Source organism: Melitaea cinxia, chromosome 27 (assembly GCF_905220565.1).
Source record: "Melitaea cinxia chromosome 27, ilMelCinx1.1, whole genome shotgun sequence".
Classification (NCBI taxonomy): Eukaryota; Metazoa; Arthropoda; class Insecta; order Lepidoptera; family Nymphalidae; genus Melitaea; species Melitaea cinxia.
Genome location: NC_059420.1, coordinates 5,746,936 through 5,767,436, shown reverse-complemented (window position 1 = coordinate 5,767,436; position 20,501 = coordinate 5,746,936). Strand labels below are relative to the sequence as shown.

Here is a 20,501-nt window from a genome sequence, read left to right as displayed (position 1 = left end):
CCATGGGGGACACCATGTAGTCGACACACAATTTTTCCGTTAGGGGGCGTTCATAAAATACGTGAGATGTTTAAAGGGGGGAGGGAGTCGAGTCAAATCTCATCTAATCTTACGTTAGAGAGAGGGGGGCCTCGGCAAATATCACGCAATTTTTTTCTGATTGAAACAAAAAATATACTATTTTGGTCCATTTAATCCAGATTGTACATGAGTTAATCTTAAGCTTAATCGTAATACGATTAAGATCATTCACTAATTCGTTCGAAAGAAAATAATTTTATTCATACTTCGACGTTATACATTTACTGACTGTCTTATTTGTTGATTGTGTTTGATTACAAAATAATATAATAATATAAATAATTACTAGACTTAACTAGTCGTAAATAAAAGCACGAAGCAAATTCTTTTTTTTTTTTCTTTTTACAATAACAATCCAACGCGTTTACGTAAGAAACCCAAATTTTAAAAAATCTCACGTGAGATTGGGGGATGGGGGGGGGATTGAATAAAATCTAACGACATCTCACCAGGGGCGAAGGAGAGCCAGAAAATTTAAAAAAACACCTCACGTAATTTATGGACGCCCCCTTAGTGCTACGGGAGACACCACATGACCGCGAGCCAGAGTCAACTTAAAATAATGTCTTAGAAAAATATGTCATATAATGTAAGGAAAAATAAGTAAGGTCTTAAAGAATGGGTACGGTAATGCAATAAAAACTTATCACTTAAATTAAATTTTGTAAATAGGGACTTTTTGATCCCATGGGCTAAACAAGTGAAACCGAACTGGCGTCCCTGTAGCATTCAACGTGTTAATGTTAAGAGAGTGTATATGAGCGATGTTACATTTATGCTAAGATATCTTTGTTTCAAACTCTCGAATGATACGCATCTTTTTAACCGACTTGCAAAAGAGGAGGAGGTTCTCAATTCGACTGTATTTTTTTTTAATGTATGTTACATTAGAACTTTTGACCGGGTAGACCGATTTCGACAAAAAATTTTTAATCGAAAAGTGGTGTGTGTCAATTGGTCCCATTTAAATTTATTTGAGATCTAACAACTACTTTTCGAGTTATATCTAATAATGCGTTTTTACTTGACGCTTTTTTCGTCGACCTACGTTGTATTATACCGCATAACTTTGTACTGGATGTACCGATTTTGATAATTCTTATTTTGTTAGAAAGGGAATATTTCTAGTTTGTTACCATGAAGGAAATCAGGATCTGATGATGGGATCCTAGAGAAATCGAGGGCAACTCTCGAAAATTCGCAATAACTTTTTACTGGGTGTACCGATTTCGATAATTTTTAATTTAATCGAAAGCTGATGTTTATCATTTGGTCACATATAAATTTTATCGAGATCTGATAACTACTTTTTGAGTAATCTTTGATAACGTGTAGTTACTTGACTATTTTTTCGTCGATCTACGTTGTATTACTCGTCGATGTAATTGAAGTCGGTTTTTCTGTGGAAATGAACATAATTTGTGATGTCCTGGCTTTCATTGTAAGCCCCGACGATTTTATTATTACGAAGTGACCGATATTGCGCACATACATCTCGTATTAAAAGCATCCCGCTGAGAGACTCAAACTACAAGATCATAAATGTTAAGAATATGAACATATTGTGTCTATACAAAATATATTTAAATACTAGCTGACTGGGCAAACGTTGTCTTGCTATTATTATGTATTTAAGTAGCCATCATGAGCTAGTAGTAGGGAGGTGTGGAGGGATGGTGAGTATTCAAAATCAAAATCAAAAATAGTTTTATTCAAATAGTCTCTAAGAGCACTTTCGAATCGTCATTTTACAAATCAAAACTTGAAAAATAAATTATTATTTTTGTAAAAGTGAAGTTACCACCGATTCGGAATGTAGATTCTGCAGAGAAGAATCGGCAAGAAACTCCGCAGTTACTCTTTTGAAAATAATATATAAACTGTGCTTTAGTACAAAATCAGAAACATGTTGCATGAAGTACAGCGTCACTAAGTCCACACATCTTTATCAACTATGTAATCCTGCACCGAGTAATAAGCTTTATCTATTAATTTTTTTAAATAAAATCTTTAAATATATGTTGAGACAATTCCAAAATCGTTTGTGGTATTTTATTATACATGCGAATACCGTGACCCAGAAAGGAAACGTTTACTTTGCGCAGTCGGAAACTTGGAGTTACAATTTTGTTATTCCTTCTCGTGTTTACAATGCGATTATTACTATTTATTTCAAAACAATGAATATTATTAACTATGAGGTAGGGCAAAGCAGAAAATATCTTCCTCAAATTCTGGAGCAGTCTGGATGAGGAAGTACCTTAACCTTACATTAGATCACCGCCAAATAACACCGTAATCAAGCAGTGTCGTATTCCTGTGTATGGTGACCAGAGCTCCTGGGGAGGGTCAGAAGCGTCGGCAACGCGCTTGCGATGCTTCTTGCTGCACGCGTACATAGGCTACGGTACCCGCTTAGTATCAGGCGGAGCGCTTGTTTGCCACCTTCATAATCTACCAAAATATTCACGAATCTAGAAGAATATCCCCAAGATACCTGAAGAACCGGGAAGTTTGGCGCGAACTTGGGAAGACTTGTGTCCAGCTGTGGACTGCGATAGGCTGAAGTTATTGTTTCTATAATTAATTAAACTATACAAGTCCATACGATCTTCAATAATTAATTATCGATTCCTCGTTTAAAGCAGTTGAACTAGTTCTTCCTTAATTACAACAATGTTTGTTCTAAATTACACATCGTCACATCAATGTCCAGTTCTCAGACTATTTTTATCATTTGTGCTACAAAAACTAATCTAACAACTATCAAACGCTTCCTGCTGCGGTAAAACATTACGAAATGTAAAAATAATAAAGTATGAAGAGACACTGTTATGTTCGACACTCAACGGTCAACGCACTCGACGGCTTCACTCACAACGACCCCCGGGGATTTCTTCCCGCGTCGAAGTCCGGAAACACACACAATAGATACTTAAGTGATAAACACATAATACACAAAACACCCAGTCCACGATAGACTTCACCGAATATCACCAGAGGGGGGGGGGGGGGGTACGCTTCAGCCTGTAATATCCCACTACTGGGCATAGGCCTCTTTTTCCATGTAGGAGAAGGGTCAGAGCTTAATCCACCACGCTGCTCCAATGCGGGTTGGCGGATATATTCGCTCTGATCCTTCTCAGTAGTGGCATATTACAGGCTGAAGCGTTAAGCGACGAAACGAACTATTATTTTATTAATTGGGAGAAGGGGTAATGTAAACAAACACCTAATGGAAAACATTTTAAATAGATTGAATCAGTTAAATATAAATAAAATTTTATTGTTTACACTACCTTATTTAGCTAAATTGCCACAGGAAAATAGGTTAAGATATGACATTAATAATCTAATGCACACAATAACTACTTGTAAGTATTTAAATGTAAATATTAAAAAAAGTAACAAAATTGATGTTATTGACATAAATAATTTATGGAACAATAATAATTATATGTTGACATATAGTAGGCTGAGCCTACCATTTTTCTTTAAACGACAGATAACATCTGTGCTATCATATTATATACAAACTGACATAGCCAATAATCTGGTTACTTTGATATCTGCTCATATTGAGCAAAACTGTAATATGACATTTTCTGACGTGGAATCCGTTCCAAATAATAATTTAAATTAATTATTAAGACAACAGAGGAAACCTCTAGCATATTAATAATCCATGACATTAAATCAGATAAATGTCATAATAATTTGGTAAGGAAAGCCCACAGTTGTAAAAATTTATATACTGTAAACCTGGTGCACCAAAATATACAGGGCATGCTAGGTAAAGATCTTGAACTGGAGTTATTTATGAATGGTGAAAATATCAATATTTTATGTTTAACAGAACACTGGCTCTCTATTTCCCAGTCCATATTTAACTTCAGCGGTCACCAGGTAGCTAGTGTGTTCAACAGAGAAAAAGCTATACGCGGTGGCTCTTTAATAATTGTAAGTAAACTTTTTAAATATAAAGAACGTAAAGACATTGTGAGCCTCTCTGTTGAGCAAACTATTGAATTAGCCTGCGTAGAGCTTGAGCACTTCATTGTTGTATGCGTATACAGACCTCCTAGTGGGTTATATGAGTACTTTGAGAAAGTATTGGAAGAAGTTTTGTTAAAATCAAATAATTCTAATAAGGCTATTGTTGTATGTGGGGATTTTAATATTGATTTATTAGATAATTCTAATATAAGTCTGAGATTTAAGTCTATGCTTCTATCATATAACCTACATAACTTATTTACTGAACCCACTAGAATCACTGCTACTAGTGCTACATGTATTGACAACATATTTACAAACTGTAAACCTTATTCTAAAGCTATTATTAATAAGTTAAGCTCAGACCATTGTGGCCAGTTAGCTTCCTTTTCTTATTCTTTAAATGTCAACAAAAATATTTTAAAAAAGACCTTTGTACCTATAAGTGCTACACGTATGGAGAAGTTTAGAGGTAGTATTGTGGCAAAACTTCCTTATTTATCATACATTAATGACCCTAACTACTTATATAACTCTTTATTTAAATTAGTAAAAACTGAATTTTCTACAATATTTACTTCAAAAACAGTCAATTCAGGGGGTCTCTTGACATTTGGTGAATGGGCAACTACTGGCATATATAAGAGCAGGCAAAGGCTTTATGAATTGTACAGTGAAAAAGCCTATAATCATAGTGTATCGTTTGCTTCTTTTATAAGTGCCTACTCAAAAATGTTTAGAAGAGTATGTTCCATGGCAAAATCCTTGTATATTAAAGACAAAATAAGAAATGCGCATAATAAAATTAAAATGACATGGAACATAATTGCTTGTGAAAGTGGAAGAGTCACAGATCGCAGCTTCGATTTTAAGTTAAATGTCAATGATAAATTTGTTACCTCAGACCGAGAAGTTGCTTCTGAGTTTGAAAAATTTTTCACTGACATTCCGCTTTCAACAACGCAATCACTTAATTCGTCTCCAGGCATTGCCGAATTTTTGCTAAAGAAAAACGTTAAAGAATGTAATGTAATATTTACATTTAAACCTGTAAACCCCAAAGATATAATAATAGCCTTCAGAAGCCTGGACGTCAAGAAAACAGCTGATCTATGGGGTTTATCTGTAAAAGTCGTTAGTTCGATAATTGATGTTGTCGCACCTCATCTAGCTACTATATTTAATGGCTGTATAGAACATGGTGTGTTTCCTGATCTAATGAAACACAGTAAAGTAATTCCTATTTTTAAATCAGGCAGTACCCTAGATCCTAATAATTTCAGACCAATTTCAGTACTCCCAACATTTAGTAAAATTTTTGAAAAAATCATCCTCGGGCAAATGTTACCGCATTTTAATGCACACAATCTACTACATAAGAAACAGTTTGGTTTTACAAAAGGTCGCTCCACAACAGATGCTAGTGTTGAGCTAATTAGAAATATTTTTGGGGCATGGGAGAGGTCGCAGGATGCTCTTGGGATATTCTGTGACTTATCCAAGGCCTTTGATTGTGTGCACCATGAGACGTTGATCAGGAAACTGCATCATTATGGGATTAGAGATAGGGCACTCAGCCTCCTGAATTCCTATTTGAATAATAGAATACAGAGGGTTGATGTAAATGGTAAGAGATCTCCTGGGGCTCCTCTGGATATGGGGGTTCCACAGGGCTCTATCCTTGGCCCATTTCTCTTCCTTATTTACATAAATGATTTGCCATTTTTTGTACAGGACAAGCATGAGATAGTATTGTTCGCTGATGACACTTCACTTATTTTTAAGGTGAAACGTAATTTACTTATGTACGACGATGTAAACGATGCTCTCTCAAAGGTTGTCTACTGGTTTGATTCAAATAATTTATTATTAAATAACAAAAAAACAAAATTAATAAAATTCACGACACCTAATGTTAAACTTGTTGATAATGGTGTAGAATTGGGAGGAGAGATGTTAAAACCGGTGGAGTCCACTAAATTCCTAGGCATCACTATAGATTCGAAATTGCGGTGGGATCTTCATGTTGAGGGGATAGCGAATAGGCTCAGCTCTGCAGCGTTCGCGGTTAAAAAAATTAGACTTATTACTGACGTAGATACAGCTCGCGTAGTATATTTTAGTTATTTCCATAGCATTATGTCATATGGAATCTTATTATGGGGAAATGCAGCTACTGTCAATACTATTTTTGTCCTGCAGAAAAGAGCTATTCGTGCAATTTATAGTTTAGGCCCTAGAGTATCATTAAGAGATAAGTTTAAAGAAATAAAAATATTGACTGTTGCTTCTCAATATGTGTACGAAAATGTTATGTATGTTCATAAAAATATACACGAATTTCCCAGGAATTGCGACATGCATAGCATTAATACTAGGAACAAACATAAACTTGTAGTGCCTGTAACTCGCTTACGCCGAGTCAGTAATTCCTTTTATGGACAATGTATACGCTTATACAACAGGCTCCCAGAAAACGTTCAAAAAGCTTCTATTGCTAAATTTAAAAAAATTGTGAAAAAACGATTGTGTAGTAAAGGATATTATTCGATTAATGATTTTCTAGAAGACAGTACGCCTTGGGAATGATGTGATCGCTTCCAGGCTATTTCAACTTATAAAATTATTGTTCAATTCGATTTGCTTTGGGAAAAAAAACATTACTGTAAAAAAAAATGATATTAGTCCCGCTGAGTTTCTTCCGCCAGTTCTTCTCAGGTCAGAGGCTTCTTCTTTCCGAACTGGTAGTAGACTCATGACGTTCAGTAAGAAATTGTAATAATTTTATGCTGAATAAAATATTTTGAATTTTTTTGAATTTTGACGCCCTTGGAGCACTGCAGTCTGTGGTTCTGGAACTAGAAACATTTGTGTGGCGATCACCTCTGACAATCTGATTCCTATGTTGGATTGCCTTGAAAATGGCGGATTTTTACTACCTGGACCTACAAATATTGTTTTCCATAATTTCGATATGAGTCTTTGTCTTCAAATCTTTTGTGTATTCTGTGTGTAAAAAAACTTTAGCTCGTTCGAACATACAGATAAAATTCCATAGTTTTGTATATAATATTAATATAGATTTAATGAAAGTGTGCGGTTGTTAACCGCCTGCGGGGAGGATTAGGTTGTTCGCAGACATTGCGGCTATCTCGACGATAAAGCTGCTGTTCACATAACGACGTAACAACAGTCGCATACAGACGCACAAAAATAAAATGTGTTTATAATTTTTTATGGACTTATAATAATTTATACAAAAATAATGAATAATATTTAAAAAAAACTAAAAAAACACGCTCTTATAAAGGAACCAAACTAAAAAGGAATAATCTTATCAAACTAGTATTGTCATCGGTCCTCGATAAGTCTACGAAGTTTAAATGAAATCTGAACGTTTACAGTGGGTCAAAATGAAGTCCAAAGGAGTCGGTTACAAACATACAAACATACAGATGAAGCTAATAAAAAGCGTGTAATCTATAATATAAAAATGAGTCGCTGAATGTGTTGCTAAGCGCAAAACTCGAGAACGGTTGGACCGATTTCGCTAATTCTTTTTTTTTAAATATTCCTTGAAGTACGAGGATGGTCTTACGGAGAGAAAAATTCTAAAAAAAAAAAATTAATTAAATTAAAGTATCGACTGTTAGGTGATACGAAGTTCGCCGGGTCAGCTAGTAATTAATAAAACACGAGAATGATTAGGTTCTTCTTACTTCTTCTTGTTTTTCGTAGTCTGGGCGTTTGTATTGATTTCGTGTGATTCCTTAACCCCTGACACAGAATCTACCTGTGTCTTGGAGAGCACCTTGAGATAAGGAACTTTTTTTCCTCGATCTGGCTTTTCCAGTATTTTAGAACTGAAGTTATGCTACACCTGTAAAAACATTTATTTTATAACACGTTCAAAAACGTGTCTTGAATGGCGGGTTTTATGTATAGACGAGTTTGCATAAGAGAACGTAATTAATGTAAAAATCATTAATTTTATAACTTAATACGAATAATTAATTTCAATAATTAAATCCATTCTCTATTTATGATTTGACAGATGTCTCAGATAAGTTGCAAATTAAAGCACTTTTTTTACAATTTCACGGACGTTTCAAACGTGTAGTAGATTAAACTCAATTCGATCGACTTCAAAAAAAGAGGAGGTTCTTAATTCGATTGTTTCTTTTTATTTATGGTTGAACCAAAACTTAAAATAGGATCACGTGGAAAGCTGGTGCTTGTCGTGTGGTCCCATTTAAATTTAAACGAAATCTGTCAAGTATTTTTTGAGTTATATCTAATAGTGTACTTACTCTATACGTACTGTGTGGCTACGGTACTAAAGAATATAGCCACCCCCTCTCTTCCCGTGGGTGTCGTAAGAGGCGACTAAGGGATAACACAGTTCCGCTACCACCTTGGAGCTTAAAAAGCCGACCAGTGGCGGGATAACCATCCAACTGCTGGCTTTAAAATACACAGGCCGAAGACGGGCAGCAGCGTCTTCGGTGCGACAAAGACAGCCCTGCGGTCACCAACCCGCCTGCCCAGCGTGGTGACTATGGGCAAAACACAGTTCACAGCATTTTTGGCGTGAACTTGTGGAGTCCTATGTCCAGTAGTGGACTGCGAAAGGCTGATGTGATGATGTGATGAAACATAATTACGTAATAAACTACTTTTGTAATTGGATTTATTTTATGAAATAATTTTCATTATTGCCATTGTTTGAAAGGAATTAAATTGGCTTTAATCCCCAGTAGGACGCGTCTGGTTGATTTTGTTCGAAAAGCAATGTTCGGAGCAGACATTTTTTTCGTGCCACAAATAACACAGCTGTCGGTCCCAACTTATATCCTACTTATATCATACTCAAGGTAGAGGAATTATCCGTCAACCTTCTGCGATACGTATTGTTTTGTTATGTTCACGCGAATCTCACTCATTTTAATGAAACAACTTTTCCGAACCCCCATGTGTCGGATTACAGCAAACATGGTCGCGGGGGGACTGAGCTGTCAGATGTCCTAACGTTACAAAGTTATTCGAAACCATATTACATCAATATTTTAATTAGTCATCTCAACGCAGAAACACAATTTGTTGGAATTGCGTCCAATTATTTATCGATTCTTTATCTTCATAAGAGGCCGTAGCACAGAAATGGGACGTTTAACTACCATCGAAATCAAACCATGGAACTTATACCAATATGTTGGATATAACTTCCTGGAATCAAACAGAAATCCCTATCTGCCACTACGGTAAAACGGATTCAAAAATATAATAAAAAAACTAATTTTATTGATGTCTACAATCATAATAATCACAAAATACTCCCGCCGTTAAGATAAGGCGCTCGTAAGATTTTTCGAAAACGTTTTTAAAATATGCGTTTTTTGAATATATAGTGCATTTAAGCCACTGAGGAAACACATTTATAGTGAACACGTTCGTGAACGCGGCGATACTTGTTGTATGTAAAAAAAAAATTGAAATAAAACTTCTTTACGACCGCTTGACTAGGGGAGTTAGCTGGTGAATGCGTGATGAGAGCGTTTCGAACGGTGTGATCGGGCGAGGCGAGAGGAAGTTGAGGGAGATATAAGTTAGTGAAGATAGAAAGACAGAGAGTTACGGTTTGTGTATTACTGTAGGGACAACTAAAGAAGTTTTACTTCAGTCGCGTGGTCTCAAGCAAACTCGATTTTTTTGCACTTTTTATTTGTATCAGACATCCCACCTGCCGAGCGTTGTGACTATGGGCAAAACACATGAGTTCACTCCATTTTTGTGCGAACTTGTGGAGGCCTATGTGACTGCAGCAGTGGACTGTATTAGGCTGAACTGATGATCAGAACTTTTGTGGACGGTCGGCAACGCGCTTGCGATGCACCTGATGTTGAGGTATGGTAAACGCTTACCATTTGACGGACTGTACGCTTGTGAATTACAATAATAATAGAAAAAAAATGTATCACAAATCATGAGAATAACTTTACAAATCCGTCAGATCGCGACAGCGAATTTTAGACAAAGATAACGCCTCTATCAGACAATGTAATATAAAAACCTGGGGCGTTTTCAAGTTTGCAATAGATTCAATAAAATCATATAAAAACAGACAGACAAACAGAGTTCCATTTATATTAATATTATTAAGACCATTACAGGTCTCCCATTAGGCGTGAGTACGCATGAACTCATTATAACATTAAATTGCCAAAGACATCCAAAAACGTAATTTTTACAGAAACTTTATTGAAACGAATATTTAATTTCCGCTTATTTTTATCTTTTAAAAGATCTATCGATAAATTTATATTAAAATAAAGTCGTTTACTCGTATCCTGAAATTATAATATAATAATAATAATAATAAAAACCTCATTTAACTGCCGCAAGCCCGAAAACATTTTGGTGGGACGCAGGGCACAGCAGGAAATGTCCTGCTCAATATTTGGAACGGGAAAATCAATTATTACTATATCGAGTAAGCTGTGTAGCTACGGCATTAAAGAATATAGCCACTCTCTCTCTTCCCGTGGGTATCTTCAGAGGCGACTAAGGGATAACACAGTTCCACTATCACCTTGTAACTAAAAAGACCGACTGATGGCGGGATAACCATCCAACTGCTGGTTTTGAAATACACAGGCTGCAGACGGGCAGCAGCGTCTTCGGTGCGACAAAGCCAGCCTGCGGTCACCAACCCGCCTGCCCAGCGTGGTGACTATGGACAACACACACGAGTTCACGCCATTTTTGACGCGAACTTGTGGAGGCCTATGTCCAGTAGTGGACTGCAATAGGCTGAAGTGATGATGATGAGTGATGAATTTATTCGAGTAAGCTTCAAAAGCACACTTGATCGTCATTTAAGAAATTAAAATTATATAACTGTTAATTGATTAGATCTACTTAAAGGACTGGACACCAGTCCGCAACGTAGATTCTGCAGAGAAGACTCAGTGTGAAACTCAACAGTTATTGTTTTCTAAAGTTTGCGCAAATTTCACTCATTATAATGAAACAACTTTTTCGAATTTTATCGCGGCTTATACGATAAGAACATGTCCTCCCGTGACCATGGTTGCTGTCATCATTACAGCCTATACAGTCCACTGCTGGACATAGGCCTCCACAAGTTTACGCCAAAAATAACATGAACTCATATGTTTTGCCCATAGTCACCACGCTGGGCAGGCGGGTTGGTGACCGCAGGTCTGGCTTTGTTGCACCGAAGACGCTGCTGCCCGTCTTCGGCCTGTGTATTCCAAAGCCAGCAGTTGAAAGGTTATCCCACCACCGGTCGGCTTTTTAAGTTCCAAGGTGGTAGCGGAACTGTGTTATCCCTTAGTCGCCTCTTACAACACCCACGGAAAGAGAGGGGGTGGCTATATTCTTTAGTACCGTAGCCACACAATACATGGTTGCTGTAAAGTATCCGAAACGTCGGGCATCTAAAAATATTCTTAAAGTAAAACTGTGTCCTATTATAAAATTATTAAAATCCACCCATCTGTATTGGCAGACTTCTAAAATGCAGGAAGTTCTCAATTCGACTGTATTTTTTTTATGTATTTTTCTTCAGAAATTTTGACTGTGTGGACCGATTTCGACAATTTTGTTTAATCGAAAGGTCGTGCGTATCATGTGGTCCCATTTTCAAGTTTCCTACAGACACGCTTAGCTTCTCGCTCGCCTTTACTTAACTAAATATAGCTTCATGAATTATCAGTTTCACAATATGTCCAAAAATACAACTCTCTTCATTACAAATGACGCAATGTCACCTAAACGGACATCGACGTAATTAACTTGTATACAATTGTTACGTTCAGTTTGTACTCGTGTGTACTTGACCGCGGCGGCGGCTATCTGCGCTTTCTTTCTGTCGTAAATCATCATCAATATACATATAATAAAAATATAAATGTAATATGTTTGTGCACGCTAATCTCAGAAACGGCTTATCCGATTTAGATTCGGTTTCCATTAATATATTGTGGTAAACTTTATTTAGCATTTAGTGTTTGTTTTATGTCAATCGGTTCATAAATAAAAAAGTTATGTCAATTTAAAGAATCACATATACATAATAGATGATGGAATGAGAAAGACGGATCTCCAGACATATCCCGAGTACTTATATCATAAGCCTACAGACTTCCGATATATTGTTGCCCTTTGTGATCGTCTTGCTAACATTGAGTATTTGCACAAACATTACCACTTCGTGGCCAGGATTATACAGGAACAACTTGCTTTTCACCTCATTGAAAATAAGTATACGATGAGAATGAGATATGAAAATATAATAATAATAATAATAAAAAAAAAAGTAAGTAAATAAAAGTAAGTATATAAATATAACTTAAAAAATTTTTTTTAAGTTATATTTATATACCTGGCAGCTGTCAACTGAAATGACGCTTTTTTATCTTGTCATTTAATTTATTATTTTAAAATATGTTAAAATATAAAAATACAATTTAAATATCACAAAAATGACATATAACAAGAAGATAAAATGAATAAAGCCAGAGGACGACGCGCACAAAAAAGACCAAAGGTTCCATCGAGCTCCGAAACACAGTCGCCAACGACTGACGACGAGTATCAAACACCGCCGTCTACCGCGGAATCGGACGCTGACGATGCTGACTCATCTACGAGACCATCTAACCGTCGACGAGTCATACGCCCACCACCAGCTTGCTTGGAAGTTCCGGGACAACGCCCTCCCACAAGAAATCCCGCTGCCGGTGGTGCTGTGCGCCGCATGAGATGGACTCAAAAAGTGAATGAGAGTGTCATGCGAGCGTACTATGAGGCAACAGGTGGGGGAATTAACCTCACTGCGTATCGTTCAACGATGTTGTCTCTGTTTCAGGCGCTTGAACCAACCGTCACCGTAACCGCACAACGACTATCGGATCAAGTACGAGCCATTCAGCGTTGTCACCTACTGGATGAATCAGTACTTGAGCGGCTGCGTACAAATTTACCACAACTTAATACTGTTAGTCACATTCGTGCTATACAAACATCGCAAAAAGAGACAAGAGAGGTAATAAATTTTAATTTATCTCCTAACAGTGTTGATTTGTCGGTAAACGAACAGGATAATGAGCCTATGAGGAGAGCTTTGGAGGATGCTATCTTGAAATATAGATCCTTGCCACCAAATATTAGGCCACAGCTACCTCGTTTGCCTATTCACAGACGTAATTTGGCTTTAGTAGGTGTTATGGATAAAATTTTACAACAATATTTAGACAGCACTCAAAATTTATCCGATACTCACTCACTTCTGTACTGTGGAGCTGCAGCTGTTTGTAATGTAGCTAATGTGAAGTTTACATCAAATAAAGTTACTTTACCATCCCACAAGGCTCCAGCTTGGCAGACCAGAATTGAAAAACGAATAAATTTAACCAGAACACTAATAGCCAAATTAACATGTTTCAGGACAGGTAACAGGCGTCCAAAAATCATGCGGTTTGTACACCAGGCTTTTGCGGGTACAAATATAAGATCCAACGAGTACATAACATCAGTCTCAGACCGCATAGATTTTCTGAAGCAAAAACTCTGTGCATGGGCAAAACGCATTAAGAGGTATAAAAAACGCAGGGATCGATATCATCAAAATAGCATATTTCAAAGCGACCAACGAAAGGTATACAGGAATTGGGAACAGTGCACTACTAATGTGGTCAATGGTGATTTACCGACCCGGGAATCGATAAATAATTTTTGGCGAAATATTTGGTCGAACCCCATTGATCACATTGAGAGTGATTGGATGGATGTTGTCAGAAGGAGGTGCAGCTCACTTCCACAAATGGAACAAGTTAAGATAAATTCAGAAGATATAAGTTATGCAATCCGTTTAACGTCGAATTGGAAATGTCCTGGACTGGACGGATTACATAACTTTTGGCTTAAATGGTTTCATAGTTCGCACCCCATCCTGGCATCACAATTTCAAAATGCAATTTGTACTAATTCATTACCAAAATTTATGACGACTGGTACCACATTCCTGTTATACAAATCGGGATGTACCGCTGATCCTAAAAACTACCGCCCAATAACTTGCTTACCCACCATCTATAAGCTACTTACATCTGTTCTCGTCGCAAAAATTACAAAACATATTACTACAAATAATATTTTGGCTACGACTCAGAACGGATGTAAGTCTGGTAGTCGCGGTACCAAGGAACTTCTCCTCATAGACATGACCATATGCCAACAGGTACGTCGAAACCGGAAAAATCTGGCTGCCGCTTGGATTGACTACAAGAAAGCGTATGATTCAGTGCCTCATACATGGCTTATAAAAGTAATGGAGCTATACAAAATTGATGCTGCTTTGTGTTCTTTTCTGAGTACGTGTATGAGGCAGTGGAACACTTTTTACGTCATCCGGGTGCGGTTGATATTTCAGGATCGACTGAACCGATAAGGATTATGCGGGGTATCTTTCAAGGTGATAGTTTGAGTCCATTGTGGTTTTGTCTAGCCTTGAACCCTCTAAGCACTTTATTAGAGGATTCAAGGTTGGGCTTTCACCTTCGTAGAGGAAGCAAAGCAATCTCTCACCTACTTTATATGGATGATTTGAAGCTTTTCGCATCCAAACTACCAGACTTATACAAGTTGTTAAAAATAACTGAAACCTTTAGCACTTGTATAAGAATGGAGTTTGGTGTGGATAAATGCGCTGTCATCCATGTAGAAAGAGGTAGAATTGTATCATCAGAAAATTTAGAACTTAACAACTCTTTGTCTTTTAGATCTCTCAACGAAGGTGAAACCTATAAATATCTCGGAATGTCAGAGGCATTGGGCATTGATGACGGAGCCATGAAACAACTGGTAAAGGAACGATTCTTTGGCCGGCTGAAACAAGTTCTCAATAGCTTTCTTTCGGGCGGTAACAAGGTGCGTGCCTTTAACTGTTGGGTTATGCCCTTGATCGTCTATACCTTTGGCATTTTGAGATGGACTCAAACGGAATTAGATACCCTTGATCGCCAAGTCCGTAAACTGTTAACAGCGTACCGAATACACCATCCTCGATCGTCTGTGATGAGATTATACATCCCACGAAAATGTGGGGGTCGTGGCTTTTTAAACGCTAAAAATCTCCACAATCGTGAGGTGTATAATCTCAGAGAGTACTTTTTAAATATGAAGAGCGATATACACATGGACGTTGTTGCAGTTGATAGGGGCTTTACTCCGCTGTCCTTAGGCAAAGAGAAATGTCGTAAGCCTATAATAATGCGTACCGTTGACCGCGTGGCCGTATGGAAGAGCAAGGAATTACATGGCCGGTTCTACAAAGTTCTGACAGACCCAGATGTAGACCAGCCCAGCTCTATATCCTGGTTACAACACGGGAACCTCTTCGGAGAAACCGAAGGTTTTGTCTGTGCAATTATGGACGAAGTTATTAAGACGAATAACTACCGGAAACATATCATGAAAGATGGAACTCCAGACATATGCCGAGCTTGCCATAAGCCTGGAGAATCCATTAGACATATTGTTTCTGGTTGTAGTCATCTTGCTAACGGTGAGTACTTGCACAGACATAACCAAGTAGCCAGGATTATACACCAACAACTTGCTATTCGATACGGCCTCGTTGAAAATGAGTTGCCTTATTATAGGTATAACCCAACGCCATTTCTTGAGAATGGTCGTGCATTGCTCTACTGGGATCGATCTATTGTCACTGACAGGTTTATTGCAGCCAATAAACCTGATATAGTGCTAGTAGACCGATCAGCGCGCCGAGCAATTATTGTTGACATTACAGTTCCACATGACGATAATCTCGTAAAGGCCGAAAAAGAAAAATTAAGTAAATATTTAGACCTTGCCCACGAGATTACCGGCATGTGGAATGTAGACTCAACAATAATTGTTCCTATTGTTGTATCGGTTAATGGTTTATTAGCGAAGAGTTTCGACCAACACCTTAAGAAACTCTCACTTGACTGTTGGATCAAGGGTCGGATTCAAAAGGCAGTGTTGCTTGAAACGGCCCGCATTGTGAGGAGGTTCCTCAGCCTGGAACCTTAACTACCGGTGGCCTGGGCCTCAACCTGCCACCGGAGGACTACTATTTTTATATTTTTAAATATTTTTATTTGTCTTTTTTATAAATATATTTAAAAATGTAATCATAAGGAAAATATATTGAATAAAAGAAATAATAATAATATTAATAATTTTATTTCAGACAAAGTCCATACAACCAAACAGCAGTATACAAAAATAATTAATGAAGAATCAGAAAAAATGAACATAGGATATTTATATCAAAATACACACACACACATACATATATATATATTTTTAATGTATGTTCGGGGATAACTTCGTCGTTTATGAACCGATTTTGATAATTCTTTTTTGTTGGAAAGGAAATATCCCTGGCATAGCATCATGATAAGAAAAGGATCTGATGATGGGATCCCAGAGAAATCGAGGGAAACTCAAAAATCCAAATAACTTTTTACTCGGTTTACCGATTTTGATAATTTTTAATTTAATCGAAAGCCGATGTTTATCATGTAGTCACATTTAAATTTCATCGAGATCTGGTCACAAGTATTGGAGTAATCTTTGATAACGCGTATTTACTTGACTATTTTTTCGTCTACCTACGTTGTATTCCTTGTCTATACAATTGAAGTCGGTTTTTTTCGTTTGCCTGCAAACACAATTATTATAAATATAATTAAAAATAAAATTATTTGTTTAAATATTGGCATAAAAGAAAATAATAATACTGTTTGTTAAGTATAACTTCGGCTATTAAAGTCTTTAATCGTGGTATAAATACGTTTTTGTTAAGGCAGTAAAGATTGAAGCACCGCGTTCCAAGGAAGGCGGTTCGGCCTCAGCTCATACTCAATGCTCTCTTACACTTGATGTTTTTACACCGTTAATTACGAAACGTCGCCATTTCTTAATTTCGATCGGAATACTTTGTTAATTTCCTTAATTAATTATTATTTGTGATTTATAACGGCTTTTTTGCACGGTACGGCCATTATTTGATTTTTTTTCAAGTTTTGATCTTGTTATTTTAATTAATCTTCATTTGAACTGTATTTATTTAATTTTTTGACGAGACGCTACGGGGAAATGATAACAATCGCGCGCCGTTGCTCCCTTTAAGGTATTGTAGTTATGTTAATCTACAGACGTTAACATAACGGAATTCCGACGCGGTTTCATCCGCGTTGAGTTTTGACATATTAACTTGCATGGCTTTGTTTTTATCTGTCATAAAACAATGTTTTATAGCCTGGAGATAGTGGATAATGTAGCTTTCTAAAGGTGTAAGCATAATCAAAATCAGTTAAGTAGCTCTAAAGTTTGTTGACTATAAACAAATTAGACTATTCTCTACCTGTGGGTACATTTTATAAAATTATAACAGGCGATTATCTGTATTTACGATCTTGGAGCTCGAGTCTCCGTACGGGATGTTTTCCAAAAGGTAGACATATTAACAATTGCGTCGCAGTATATTTATAACAATACTAGCTGTGCCCGCGGCTTCGCCCGCGTTGAATTCAGTGTTTCACAAAGTTTTACCAGCAAACTTCCAGTGAAACTTTCATCGAAATCGGCTTAGTCATTCCGTAAACCTTCCTCTTGAAGCACTCTCTCCGTTGGTGAAACCACATGAAAATCCGTTCAGTAGATTTTGAGGGAATCGACCACATACGCTTTTGACTGGACTTTGTTTTATAATACACTAACTGTCGCCCGCGACTACGTTCGCGTGGTTATGAAGATATGCATTACTATTAAGATGTTTAACGCAAACTATTTTTTTATTTCAGTCACTTGAAATGCTTATCACACTGAGTAACTTTTTAAAAGGCACAATTTAGTATAATTTAATAGTTATTTTGATAAAACCTCTCTATACACCACATTTTTAGCTTTATTTTCAGGCTGCAGTATAAATAACCTATCAGGCGAACTTATAGCTGCTGTTTATGTTTCGTACAAACTATCATCCCCAATTAAACCCTCTTAGCGGTGGAATATCGCGAAATCCGTTCTTAGCGGATGTCTTCTTACTATAATCTACCTACCTACCAAATTTCATCTTTGTCCATCCTGGATGGATTAAAAACCACTGAATGGCCCCAGCGGTTTTTGAGTTCTCGTGATGAGTGAGTCAGTGACCTTTCTCTTTTATATATATAGATTACGATACATTATTTGGACACCTCCTCACCATCTATAGATCATACATTTAAAATTTCAAGTCTCTTACTTCTAAAGCATAGGACTTTCATACAAACTTCCAACCCCCGTTTTACCGCCTTAGGGGTCGAGTTTCGTAAAATCCGTTCTCAGCGGATGTCTACGTCCTATAAGGAACCTACCGGCCAAATTTCAAGTTTGTAGCTGTTATAGTTTCGGAGGTTTCGTGATGAGTGAGTCAACCTACCATCCCCCGTTTTAACCCAAAAAGGGAGTTGATTTCTAAATATACATTATTTGAACACCTTCTCATCATTTATAGAGCATATATTTTAAATATCAAGCATCTTACTTCAAAAACATAGAACTTTCATACAAACTTCCAACCCCAGTTTTACCCCCTTAGGGGTCGAGTTTCGTAAAATCCGTTCTTAGCGGATGTCTACGCTCTATAAGGAACCTATCTGCCAAATTTCAAGTTTCTAGGTGTTATAGTTTCGGAGATTTCGTGATGAGTGAGTCAACCTACCATCCCCCGTTTTAACCCAAAAAGGGAGTTGATTTCTAAATATACATTATTTGAACACCTTCTCATCATTTATAGAGCATATATTTTAAATATCAAGCATCTTACTTCAAAAACATAGAACTTTCATACAAACTTCCAACCCCCGTTTTACCCCCTTAGGGGTCGAGTTTCGTAAAATCCGTTCTTAGCGGATGTCTACGCTCTATAAGGAACCTATCTGCCAAATTTCAAGTTTGTAGGTGTTATAGTTTCGGAGATTTCGTGATGAATGACCTTTCGCGTTTATATATATTATAGATTATGTATATTCACCAAAATATTCATTGTTTTGAAATAAATAGTAATAATCGCTTTGTAAACACGAGAAGGAATAACAAAATTGTAACTCCAAGTTTCCGACTGCGCAAAGTAAACGTTTCCTTTCTGGGTCATGGTATTCGCATGTATAATAAAATACCACAAACGATTTTGGAATTGTCTCAACATAAATTTAAAGTTTTTATTAAAAAAAAAAGTTAATAGATAAAGCTTATTACTCGGTGCAGGATTAAATAGTTGATAAAGATGTGTGGACTTAGTGACTTAGTGTAATATCCCATCCTTGGGCATAAGCCTCATTCCCCATGTAGGAGAAAGATCAGAGATTAGAGCTTAAGAGTAATACGGGTTAGCGGATTATTCCCTGCTATGAGTAACGATTACTATCAGGTGTACATGACAATACGGCACCGACGGCTAAACGTGCTCTCCGAGGCGTGGTAGGGAGACCCAAAGGGACTGCACAGAATATTCAAAGCAAGATTTAACAATAAATAATTTATTAAAAAGTCGAGTGACATTTGCTTTTTTTATTTTTTTTGAAAATAATGTGAGGTGATAGTGGGAGGCCCCAAGGCCTGCAGACCTCTAAATCCAACTCGGGAGTAATTGTTATTATAAATTATTATTATATATAAACAATATATTATATATTTTTTTAGTGAAATCGTAGTTAAGACGTAATATACGCACATACAATAAGCAACGCAAAGGAAGTAGCGAGTATAAGCTTGAAATTATATTTAAGTATTGCACATATTTGTCTGGCGCGAACTTGGGGAGGCCTATGTCCAGCAGTGGACTGCCATAGGCTGAAATGATGATGATCATGAACCAAGCAGCGCCCCCCCCCCTACCCCTTTCTACTAACACCAAAAAACTTTAAGACGTATGCCGTAACTTTAAGTCGATATAAAAATATAGTATACGTACATACATATACTAGCTGACCCCGCAAACGTTGTATTGTCATATATATAATGAAAATTATGGGTTGTATGTATTTTTGATGCTAAACCATAATAAAATAAAAATAAAATAAATTATCAAAATATATTTTAAAAAATTTAGGGGTGGACTACCCTTAACATTTAGGGGGATGAAAAATTGATGTTGTTCGATTCTCAAACCTACCCAATATGCACACAAAATTTCATGAGAATCGGTCAAGCCGATTCGGAGGAGTTTAACTACAAACACCGAATATTCCTAAGCACATAACTCGAGAATGACTCAAACAATTCGACTAATTTATTTTTTATAGTCTGTCCGGGCAGCCAGTTATAAATAAATAAAACCTTAATTTGAAAAATAACGATTTAAA

The 20,501-nt window shown here is 36.8% G+C and overlaps 1 protein-coding gene across 1 annotated transcript; it reads left to right on the top strand.

The window, feature by feature from the left end:
• The first annotated feature begins 12,607 nt into the window (after nucleotides 1–12,607).
• Nucleotides 12,608–14,551, top strand: LOC123666916. Its single transcript, XM_045600934.1, has one exon. The coding sequence runs from the start codon at nucleotides 12,608–12,610 to the stop codon at nucleotides 14,549–14,551; it is 1,944 nt and encodes a 647-aa protein (XP_045456890.1).
• The last annotated feature ends 5,950 nt before the right edge of the window (nucleotides 14,552–20,501 follow it).